Below are 12181 nucleotides of genomic sequence, written 5' to 3'. Positions count from 1 at the left end.
GAGCTCAGGAATTCTGTATTAAAGTAACCCTACAGCTTTTAACTAGACATCTGTAGTGTGTTCTTAAAGCCACAGACCAGTTGCTCTAAGCTTTCTGAAACGCCTGCAATGGAAATCTAGACCCTGGCATAGCAAGTCCTGTAGTAAATCTACTGGTAATAGGCTTACTCTTTTCCCCTCCCAGCCCACAGTATTAGCATCACAGCACACAAACCACACGAAGAAAATCACCAGGCAGCAATCTGTAAGAATTTTGTTGCATCTTTAAGTTTCCAATGTTATTTTGAGAATTTTTCACATGTAAGTCAGAAAACACTGGGACATGCTAATATTGGTCTCTCTAACCTTATCTTGGAAAATGAGCACAAGGCAGGCCTATTCAACTTCGTCACTGGTATGAACTTATTTGCACTACAGTTAATGATTCAGTTTGTGCATTCCTTTTGGAAGAAGGTAGGATTTTTTCCATCTCACCACGAAAATAATGAATACAAAGTACTATAAAAATAACTTTTAAAATCTTAATGACAAAGAATGACAGCTAAAAAACTACTTTGCTCTTTTGATTACAAAAAGATTTGCTCCTACATTGCCTTAACTTTATTCTATGCCTACGTAAACCAAGCTCAGTAGCGTACAATTATTTACATTCACAAAAAAGTCAGTTATTTTTTATATAAAAATACTAAAGTTTGTTTTTATGAATCTGTATACTACAAAGCATTGTCAAGTCAAGAGTGATATCTACCTATTCACTCAATCTTCTGTGGAGGCCTTTTTTAATGTCTTCGGCAATGACTTGCAAGAGTTTATTATTTGTTTTCATACTAGAGTTTCAACCAAATAAATGAAGCAAACTTGATTTAATTTCTAGGACTAGTCTTTGTTGTCACGAAAGCATAACATATTTATTTGGCCCTGAAGTATCTGTTTCTCAAGATGGGAAAAAAATTATATCTTTAGCATGCCTTCTCCAAAATGGAGAACCTAGCTACACTGGAAAGATTCTGAATCATGTTTCCTCTTCTTGGTGCTCAGCATTCAGTCTCTTGCAACTTCCAGAAACAACCTCGGTAGTTCAGTGTTCAAAGAGAGGTTGGTGGCATAGGCAGACTTTTTTTTTTTCTGTTTAAGATGTTCTAGCCTTACACTCTCATTAAACAGTTCCCCAAACCTCTCAAATCTTAATGCTGCCGCATACTCAAGTGAAGATACAAACCCACTGTCTCTCCTTTCTCTCATCATTAGGGAAACAATTCAGATTTTATAGAGCAAGATATAATTATATGACACAGTTGTAAGAGGCAGGGGACATCTGTTACACTTTCATTCCTATAATCCATTTGGACATAAATAGGATTACTAACATCCTAACAATATAAAAGCTATAGATGCAATCCCTTCAAGCCCCAAAACTGTGACAACTGTAAGCTTTAAAAGGACAGTTGTCAATTTCTGCATTCAACTAATTTTCTCTTAAGTGAATGCATACTGTCAAAGATTGAAGGGTCCCACACTACATACTGAGGATTTAAAAAATATAAATTACAGGAATGATGTCTTTTTAAGGGGCTGCTAAGACACAGATTTTCTTATTAAAATAGATGATCCTTACTGTAATAACTAAATCAGACACATTCCTATTGAGGCACGCTCACAGCAAGGTTGACACTAACGTGTTCCATTGAAAATACAAAGCAAAAAGCTTACTCAAGTTTGAATCATCACAGCACTTATTGGGCTTAGAATGCTGCTTTCAATAGTATTTACCTGCCTAGACTACAACTCCTAGCTTGAAATTCTAAGCCACTACTGATTGCTAACCCTATTATTCAGCGAAGAATAATAGTAACAGCAGATTTCATATGATTTTTGTTTACATTAAAATGCTTCCAAAAAGCCAGCCTTTCCCTCATCACCCAGGGCTATTAACGTGCAGTTTACTTGCGGCAGCGCCGCTCCTCCAGGTTTTCAAAGTAACAAAGTAACCCAGACGACCCGAGAAGGCTCCAGAGCAGTCAGGATCCCCACACCCTTCCTTTCACAGACAAATATCGCACGGTGGCTCGGGGAAACCTCTACGGCACCCAGATCCTTCCCACCGCGACAGGGCCTGGGGAACGGCAGCCGGGCTCGGGGCCGCCCGCCAGACGCGACCCCCTCGCCTCCCCACTGGGACCCGGCCGGGTGCCACAGCCCGCCCAGTGCCGCCGCTGTCAGCTCGCCTTTCACCCCCGCTGCCCTCTCGGCCCTCACACGCCTCTTACCCGCGCCGCTTTCTCCGGCAGCTTCTTCCTGTTTCGCTTCTTCTGCTCATCGCCTTTGAGGTTCAGCTGCCCTGGGCCCGGGCCCGCCGACTTGCCCTGGCCCCCGCCGGCCGTCAGGCCCGCGCCGACCGCCTCGTCACCCTTCCTCACGGCCGCGCTCCGCGCCGGCTTCTTGCGGAGGCCGCCCCCGCAGGCCGCGGCCAGCAGCAGCCCCAGCAACACGAACCCCAGCGCGGCCGGGACCGCCAGGGCGAGCCAGGTGGGCAGCGCCTGCGGCTCGAGGCCCAGTTCGAGGCCCAGTTCGGCACGCAGCAGCCCCAGCCCGCCCGACAAGGCGTCCCGCACCCTGGCCGCCGCCTCCTCAGCCCACCGGGCCGCCGCCTCCTGCCAGCTTCCCGCAGCCATCGCGGTCCCCGGCCTCGCAGAGGCCCGAACCGAGCGGGGCGGCGAGGGCGCGCTCAGGCCGAGCGCATCGCGGCCTCGGGAGAGCCGCGCCGGCCCGCCTGAACCGGAGGCACCGGGGGTGGGGGTAGGACGGGACGGGACGGGGGACGGGAGCGGAGCCTCCGCCGGACGCGGCTGCCTCAGCCTCGGGGCCGTCCGGGTCTCCTCCTCTTCCTCCTCCCTGCCCTCCGCCTCGCGCGCGACGTCACCGCCCCGCCGCGCACCCGCCGCAGCGCGCCGCCACAGCCATCACCGCCATCACCGCCGCGCGCGGGGCGGGGCCCGCACCTCCGCCTCCTCCACCTCCTCCTCCCTGGCGCGCCCGGCCGGGCCCAGCCCAGCCAAGGGCGGTGCCGGCGGGGAAGGCCGCGAGCTCGACGTGGCAGGCAGAGAACGGAACGGGAGCGGCGGGAGCGGCCGAAGCCGAGGGGTTGGAATCTGAGGTCATCAAATCCAACCTATGACCGAACACCTCCCTGTCAGCTAGACCTTGGCGCTCAGTGCCACGTCCCGTCTTTTCTTAGACACCTCCAGGGGTGGGCAGCCCATTCCAATGTCTGACCACCCTTTCTGTGAAGAAATTCCTCCTAATCGCCAAAGTGAAGCTCCCCCCCCGCGCAGCTTGAAGTGATGTCCTCTCGTTCTGTCACCGGTTTCCTAGAAGGGGCCGCCCCCCCCCAACCCGGCTACACCTGCCTTAAAGGTGGTTGTAGAGAGTGATAAAGTGACCCCTGAGCCTCATTCTTTTTCCCCCAGGTAAACACCCCCAGTTCCCTCAGCCTCTCCTCACAGGACTTGTACTGCAGCCCCTTCACCAGCTCCATTGCTTTTCTCTGGACATGCTCCAGTACCTCAATGTCCTTCTTGTAGTGAGGGGCCCAGAACTGGACACAGGGTTTGAGGTGCAGCCTCACCAGTGTTGAGTGCAGGGAGACAGTCACTTTTGTGGTCCTACTGACCAAGCTATTTCTGATAGAGGCCAGGATGCCATCGGCCTTCTTGGCCACCTGGGCACACATTGGCTTCACATTCAGTTGCTATCAACCAGCACTCCGAGCTCCTTTTCCACTGGGCAGCTTTCCAGACACTGTGCCCTAAGCGTGTGGCATGGGGTTGCTGTGACCCAAGTGCAGGACCCAGCACTCAATCTCATTGAACCTCTTAATATTGGCCTCAGCCCATCGATCCAGCCTGTCCACAGCCTTCTTATCCTCCAGCAGATCAACACTCCCACACAACTTGGAGTCAGCTGCAAACTTGCTGAAGGTCAACTTGATCTCCTTGTTGAGGTCATTGATAAAGATGTTAAACAGAACTGGAGTCAGTACAGATCCCAAGTAGTGCCACTGGTGACCAGCTGCCATCAGCATTAGTTCCATTCACCACCACTCTCTGGGCCTGACATTGAGCCAGTATTTCATCCAGCAAACAGTGCGCTCACCCAAATCGTCAGCAGCCAGGAGAGTGCTGTGGGAGAGTTGCTGTTGCAACTGGTTACATATTTGAGCCACCCTAACACCCCAAAAAATGTATTCTGTAAATTTTAAGAAATTTAGGATGTTGCACTATATAGATAGAGGTGACAGAACAGTGATCACATAGTTATAGTTTTAAATACATCAATCAAAGAAATATGCCTAACAAATTTGAAGGCGTCATTCAGCTACAGTGAATGTTTTGTGGTTTTTGTATATGTATATATATACGTACATCTACATATATATAGACAGATATTAAACCGAGGCCATAGAACAGTAACTATTGTGCATTTTAAAGAAAGCGCCTCAAGAACCTGGTGGGGCTGAATGCCACAATCCAGGCGAGTGACACGTTGGTTTTCACTGCGGCGCCGGGGCACCACCAAGTGGCAGCATCGTGAAGAGCCGAGCCCTCGTCGGAAAAACATTTCTGTCTCAAAAAAGAACAAAGGGAGCGGTTTCGCACGTGGAAATAGCCATTTTCTGTTCGATTCGGCTGGTAAAGTAAGTTAATCTGAAAGGAATAAATATATTTTTATTCTGAAGCAATGAGATAGAGTCATAAATAGGCGTACAGTTGTAGCAAATTGAAATATTTTGAAGTCTGTGTGACTCATTTAAAGAGTTGGGAACAAATATACTACTCTGGCTGTACTCATCAAAAAAAGCAAACATTTTATTTGGAACTATTTTTGACACATATTAGTCTATTATTAATCTTCAACTGTATTAATAGATCTGATCAAAGTTACCCCAAAGACTCTTCCATCAGTGCCAATATAAAGTATCACCTTTCTCAAGCCATTCTCCCAAAGATCACAGCATAAGATTGTTACATTGCACATGACACTAAAAAAGAGAAAATGATGGAAAAACCAAAAAGAATGGAGACAAAGCTTAAACTTTATTTTTTAAATGTCAGCGCTGTTGACTGTGCAAACATTCTTCCTTGTTTTACCACAACAGCTATTGGACATACCTTACACAGTGCCTTACCACCATATTTAAAGCTCCATGGCCGGTTGCCATGGCATGAAGGAAACCCAACTATTGCTTTGCAGTCTCAAAATATCTGTTTCAAGAGGTTTTAATGATTATCTTGAACGATATTGAAGCCATGTGTCTTGCAGCTGTAGATATTCTTTAGATTAGAAGTCACATGGATATGGCAGAAGCAGATAAAGCCTCTGATCAGGTAAATAAGCAGAATTCCAATAAAAACACGTTCAAGGTTGTTGTGACAGGAAATTGAAAAAATCTTGAACCAAAAACAATTTTGCAGTCTTATATGGATCGTGACCCTGAGTTGCTTTAAGGTGAACTCAGTACATAATTCACTGAAAATACTAAGTCATATACCCATTATTTTTCTGGAAGGAGGGAGCAACAACAACAAGAACATCCCTGATCCAAGAATCACCATCCTTGGCAATGTTAACAAGTAGCTGGAAAAGGGATGAGTAGTCTGCAGACAGAATTTGCATTTAGAAATTTCTCATCTAGGTCATGGTTGGATGCCTTGAGCCAAGACTCAGTCCAGGCTGAGGACTGGGCTTAGAGTTAAGTGTTGGATTAGGAGAATGAGGCTCATCATGCCTGGAAATGCACTTGGTGTAAAGTAACCAAGAGCTGCCAAAGAGGGGTAGAACATGAAAGAAATTCTTCCCAGAGACATTTTTCATCCAGGCCATGGCTGGGCATGTTGGAGAAGGCTCCGCTGATGCCTTTAGGGTTAATGTTAACATTACATACCTGGTTGGGAGAGAGATAAAAGCTGGGGCTACAGTTGGTGTGGGGCAGAAAAAGAGCAGCTGGAGTAAGGGGTAGGCTGCAAAAATACCTCTCCCCTGAAATATTTTTATTCTGGGTGCTAGGTCAGGATCTGGAACTAAGGCTCAACCCATCCTTTGCATTCAGACTGTCAGACTTTTAACAAGGCAGACCCAAGAGCTCCATTTTGATAAAAAGATCTGTAGGAATTCTCTTAGGATGACTTGTTCATCATGGCTGTGGCTTGGGGACTTGGGTTCGTCTCTGCAGATACCAGGTGTTGAAGTTGTGGCTACAGTTAGGCTTAGGGACAGGAAACAGGCCAAGTTTGAATACCCATTTGGAGTGGGACAGGAAAGAATTATTCTCAGAGAAGTTTCCATCTGGTTGGTGGTTAGGGACTTTGGGCTGTCTCAGCTTGAACCTATGATTAAGGATCTGGTTATGTTCAGCTTTGGGAAAAGAGAGAAAGCCTAGCACTTCATTTGGTCAGGGATTGAAAAGGGATTGCCAAAGGGATGGGGGCAAAAATAATTGTTCCCTGAGGACATGTTCACCTGGGCTATGGCTTGAGAATGTTGAGCTGGATCTCACCTGACACCTAGGTTTGGGATAAGAGTTGGAAGAGACACAAAGAGTGGAGGCTCCAGTTTAGTCCAGTTAAGCCTGGAAAAAGGCTGCCAAAGGGAACAGCAGAGTGTCAGAAGAATTCTCTCCTGAAGTCTTGTGCTGTTGTCTTGGTTTAGAGACAAGTTCAGGGGAAAAACACTCTGGAGTGAGTATTTCCTCTAAAAGAAAAGAAGGGTTCCAACAATCCCTTTCTGTCAATAAGAAATGAATACTAGTGGATGAAAGTGAAAAAAACTCCCAAAACATTTATTGACAAACAGAGTGCCCACTTGGCACAGTAAAAAGTAAATAAATGCTAGATATTGAATTGTAAGAATTTAGCCCCCTCCACCCCCATGCGTGCGCGCACACACACACACACATACACACACACACACACACAGGAACAAAAACCCAAAATGCCAGGGAAAGAAAAAAAGCCCACAGCAGTTTGCCACTTAGTGGGGACAAAATGCCATGGGTTTTCAGGGAAAACAAACAAACAAACCCCCCGTCCCAGTACATTCAAGAAGCAGTTCAGACAAACAGATGTGAAACCTGGTGAGTCCCTGACGTCAGTCCCCTCTTCACAGCAAAGGAAGCAGGTGAGCTTTCTGTTGCTGTCTCAGCTTTTCCCAAGATGTGAGGCCGAAACGGAGAGACCCCTCATCTTTCCCGCTAGTCTCTGATCTCAGACCAAAACCAAACCATCCAGTTCACTTCGAAGTGCTGCTGAAGAATGGCTACTGCAGCCTCTCCAAGTCCAGGAAGGACAAAGAAAAATTTCTGTCTGGGCTAACAAAAACAATCCATGCTAGCCAAGCAAACCCAGACCGCATGGCATGGACACCTGTGGGTGAGGCTTTGGAAAAGCCCACTGAAGAGCTTCAAGGCTCCCTTTTCCCTCCAGATCCACCTTAAAGCTACAGCAACCATTTTTGGGCATGAAGCATGCAATCATGACTAATCATAAAATCACCCCAAGACAGCTGTGCTTAAATTTACATGAGGACATGTTTATCTGAGCCATAGCTAGGAATTTATGATCTCATCCAACACAGAGTCTGGGGTAGCTGGGGCAAAGTCCCCACATAAATTTGGGGTTGGGAGAGAGATAAAGCACAGAGCTCAGTTAGGAGAGAAGCTTGAAGGAGGTTACTGAAGGAAGGTGCATGTTGCAAAAACATATTGCCCCCTGAGAGCTTGTTTACCTGGGACATGGCTGGTGGACCTGGGCTAGTGCTCAATTGCTTTCTCAGAGTGGTCAAAGCAAGACTTAGAATAGTTACAGTTTTCCTGATGCAGTGCTTCTGGAAGGATCTCTTTCTTAAGGGAAAAGGAAGAGCTCGTTATATGCGTAACCCATGTCCCTCTCTGACCTTCAAAGTTCACCTTATTTTCTTTTCTGTTGGCATGGTCAGCTTTTTCAGCTGAGACAGAATCCTAAATAAAAAAAATCACTGTTAAGGAGTAATGCGTTCCTCAAAGTCTTTCTCAATTTTACATTATTTTTCATTTTAGTTCACATTCTTGTGCATAATCATATAATTCAAATACAGAAACATTCTGCTAAAAATACTAAACTTAATTCCCTGTACAATGGATAAGTGTGTTCTCATTAAACCTTGCCATAAGTAGTGTTTAGTCATCAAAGCTAAGTTGTCATTATGGCTGATAGAGCTCAATGCCCTGGGAGGTGAAGAACACTTTGGCAGACTATTCACGTTCAAATTTCTATCAGCCCTAAACACTGAGAAGAATAAATTGCAAAAACTTGCTACCCACCTGTGAAAAAACTCCTTGAATTAATGGGAAGCAAACACCAAATTATAGGCCTATTAGCTCATATCATTGGTTGTATAAAATTGTACTAAGTGTACATTAAATGTCTCCTGTAATATGTGTGTTTGGAGAGTTTTCACAGTTGGGTTTTTTTTTTTTTTTTCCATAGGCAAGACAGTTTTCCTAATATAGCATTTTAATCAAGAGGTGTTGCTGTTCATAGAAGTGGCACAGTTTAAAGTTAACTTTAAACCATGAGGTTCATTTATTAGCAATACAATTACAGAATCCAGGCATGCAGGCTCATTTACACATTTAGCCTGTAGCACTGCAGTCTGTGTTGCTCACTGTCTTGTGCTGTCAGTACCTGAGCTAGCAAGGGTCAGAAATCTGCTGGGATGTCATTGTAGGCATATTCAAGTTCTTTTGGTGTGTCCTACTCTAAATAATTTTGTTACAGGCTTGGACTGTTTTCTGTCATTCTGTGCCAGAGGTAGGTGGAAATATTCCAAAATACTTAATCAGCTCAGGGGAATTACAGTTACGAAGGAAAATGTCTTTCTTTCAGTGAGCTTTCAGTGCAGCACACCTTTGATGCCTTGTGTAGGCTGACCTAGAACAGAGACTAGACAGAGTTAAAGAATAAAGTAGGTATTGATTACAAGGCTTCAATAGATACACCGTGGGCATCACAAGAGCCCAGCCAGGGCTACATCCAATATGAACCCAAAATGGTCACAAAATGGACAACCGGTCACAGGATCTCACACTTTTATAAGTTCTGGTCCATTTGCATATTGGAGTTAATTGTCTAATTACAGCTTTAGCCCATGAAGTCCCATCCTTCTTGTTTTTCTCTCTTCAGTCCACTGTTGTTTCTGCTCTTGGCCTGGGATTTGGATCTGTTGTCCTTGGTCCCCAGCTAGAGAAGGAATTGTTTTGTCTACCTACTCTGTGAAGAGAGCTTACTATCCCCTAATATGAAGCTTAGAAGTATACACTAAAGCAGTCCAGAATCTGAAAAATATTAAAGCTAAAACCTGAGGCATCACCTTAGGCACACAAAGGGAGTCTAATCTCGTCCTGTTCTCCCTGATGGCTCATGTAGCAGTGTGCTGTGAAGCTTGGGCATCCTTGGCTGTGAGGTCTACCACAGAAAAGACCTGTTCTTGGCAGCTGTAATCTTGGAAACCCAGAAAAACAAACCCTTTGCCTGAGGTAGAATATCATGTATTTTCCATCCCTTTTTTTGGTCAATGAAAAGCTGTATAGTCCAATGGGAGAAGGAAAAAACCCACCAGTCAATAATGAAACTATGAATAATACATAGAACATATGTGAATTCAGTCTGAAACGTCAATCCTAGAGATGGTATTTCCTAAGTTTTGCGCACTTGATTTGGCATTCTTAATTATTCTTAATTGAAAAATTTACATACAAATTAGACTTTTTAGAAAATCAAACAGAAAAAAAGTTCTCCTGGTTTTAAACTCTGCTTCAGAGAGACATTATTCCCATATGGAGTAAAAACTTCAGCTTCATTTAAAACTAATTGAAACCTGACTGTCTGAAAGACTGCTGTGTCTATAATATATGTGTCTATGGTGCTCAATAAAACAATCCCAGGGATTGTTTCAGTTCCTCACTCTGGGGTGGCACACTGTGGCTCACACCCACACTGCTTTAACTGGTGAACTGTGTCCATACTGAATAGGTTGTGCCTCTGGGTTTCATTTGGGTACCATGTGATGTTCCTATGACCCTGAGAGATAACTGCTATTTTTTTGTAGGTTTTTTCTTAGGTCAAGCTGTCAGACACAATGTGAGGGCTGTGTTTTTTGCAGCTTGCCAGAGAGAAGTTTTTATAGAATGAGATTGAGGGTTGCATGTTTTGCTGTGTGCTGTAAGGGTCTGTGAAGATAATTCAACACATGAGGGTTGTGTAGGTCCAAACCACATCAACAGTGCTTAATGTAAAATACCCTGAGCATGCTGCCTGAGCTTTGGTTGGAAAGTTAGCTGGTGTTGTCCAAACCAAGCTCAGGATGCAAATTTCCTCCTTGTAATTGGCCAAGCTGAGCCTGAAAGTCTAAAGTAGAGCATGAAATACCACTTGGATTTCTATGGAATGTGTGCACTAGCTGCCAGACCAGTGCTTTTTGATAGTCATGTAGTTGTTACTCAATCATTCTGTGTATTGTTTTGATCTAACCCAGAGCACTACTGTGAAAAACATTCACATTTAGAAATACAGAGTAAATTAAATTGGAGTGACCAATGTATTCCCATTGCCTGAAAGAAGCAGGGCTAATTTTGAAGTCTGATCAGGGTGCTCAGGCTTGCCCAATCAGGTTTTTGAAAGTCTCCAAGAATGGAGATTCTTCAGGTTCTCTAGTTTCACGTGCCAGAGCTTGGCTACGCTCTTGTGAAAATTATTATCTTTATCTCCAGCTGGAATGTCCTGTGATGTGGCTTGCAGGCTCTTATGTTTTTGCAGTGCCCATCTGAGAAGAGACATTGGCTGTTTTCTCTGCAATTCTTCTTTAGTTAGCTGAAGATTGTAGACAATTTCCTGTCAGCCTTCTCTTTTCCAGGCTAACCAAAACTTCTTTTAACGCATATGCTCCAGCCCTGAAAGTATGGGAAAATATTGAGAAAATAGAAAATTTTACACTGAGAAAATAGAATTTAGAGCCTGAAATCAGTATGTAAACAAACAAAAAATAAAAAAGAAAGCTCAGACAAAAACAGATACTTGGAGCTGAAAAAAGCAAGACTTCCTTCTTGAAAAAAAATTTTAGAATTTATGTCTTTTTAGAGTTAATTATGTCTTTTTAGAATTATGTCTTTTGCTTAGTCTTTTTCTTGTTTTAATTGTTTTTAAAAAGAGAGAATTTTATTTTGAAACAAAAATTTTTATTTTCAAGCTTTTGGCATGTCTGAACAGAAATATTTTATTACAAAGAATTTAACTGTTTCAATCTATATGGATTTTCTGCCCTGTCTTCCAACTAAAACTTTTAGTCATGAGTTTGACCCAAATTCATAAACACTTCCCTTTAGCTCAATTTTACCATATTCACTATTAATTCATTTTTCTGTGTGTTGAGCTTTAAGGAATATTTTATAGCTTCCAAAGGTGAACAGACATGTTTCATTAAAGAAAAATTAAGACCTAAAAAGTCACAGGTGTTGAATTCCACATATTTTTTAAGGCATTTCCATGATCATGAACCAGTGGGATCGCAGGCAATCACTGACTGCACACTGTATTTCTGAGCAGCATCCCAACTTTCTGCCTGCAGCTGTGCTGTCTCTGTGCCATCAGAACATCTTACTGGACTATGGCCTTTGACCTTGAGAAAACTCTGCATGTACCCTTTCCTTCTTTCTTTTCATTCTATTTGTAAAGTCTCTTTGAAGTAAATAAAAAAAAAAAGAGAGCAGTCATCTAACCTAAGGAATAAATTTTATGATAATTAGGTTTATCATGTGTCATTTGTGTAGACTATTCAACAATTGCTTCTCCTTTTTTACTGTGTCTAAAATAGACATTCTGTTTCCTGTATTAAAAACATACTCTCAAATCCTCTCATGAAATGTAGGATATTCTTTTGGAAATTCCACTCAGAAACAGTAAGAAAATATTCTCATACATCAGCAGTCTATGTGCGTTGGGGAAGAAGTAACATTTCTTTACAAGACAATGGACTCCTATTAAAATCCAAGGTGATACAGTTATGCAGGTGCCAAAATGTCTCCAACAGTTACATTTTTTAGAGTAGATATATTTATGGTGACTGTTTTTCCCAAAGTTTTTTCTGATAAATC

The 12181-nt window shown here is 43.6% G+C and overlaps 1 protein-coding gene across 2 annotated transcripts in view; it reads right to left on the bottom strand.

Annotated features, from left to right (window-relative positions):
* MTDH (metadherin) overlaps positions 1 to 2895 on the bottom strand; it is a 34017-nt gene extending 31122 nt beyond the window's left edge. The window contains exon 1 of one of the 2 annotated variants that reach the window (XM_059864254.1): positions 2268 to 2895. In XM_059864254.1, the coding sequence (XP_059720237.1) occupies positions 2268 to 2672 (405 nt within the window). In that variant the 5' untranslated portion in view covers positions 2673 to 2895. The remainder of the gene's footprint in view (positions 1 to 2267) is intronic. The other variant, XM_059864245.1, reaches the window with a different exon arrangement.
* Positions 2896 to 12181: the final 9286 nt, after the last annotated feature.

This window comes from Haemorhous mexicanus, chromosome 1, assembly GCF_027477595.1.
Source record: "Haemorhous mexicanus isolate bHaeMex1 chromosome 1, bHaeMex1.pri, whole genome shotgun sequence".
NCBI classification, from domain to species: Eukaryota; Metazoa; Chordata; class Aves; order Passeriformes; family Fringillidae; genus Haemorhous; species Haemorhous mexicanus.
Note: the sequence above shows the minus strand (reverse complement) of the source record. Positions and strands in the feature narration are given on the sequence as shown.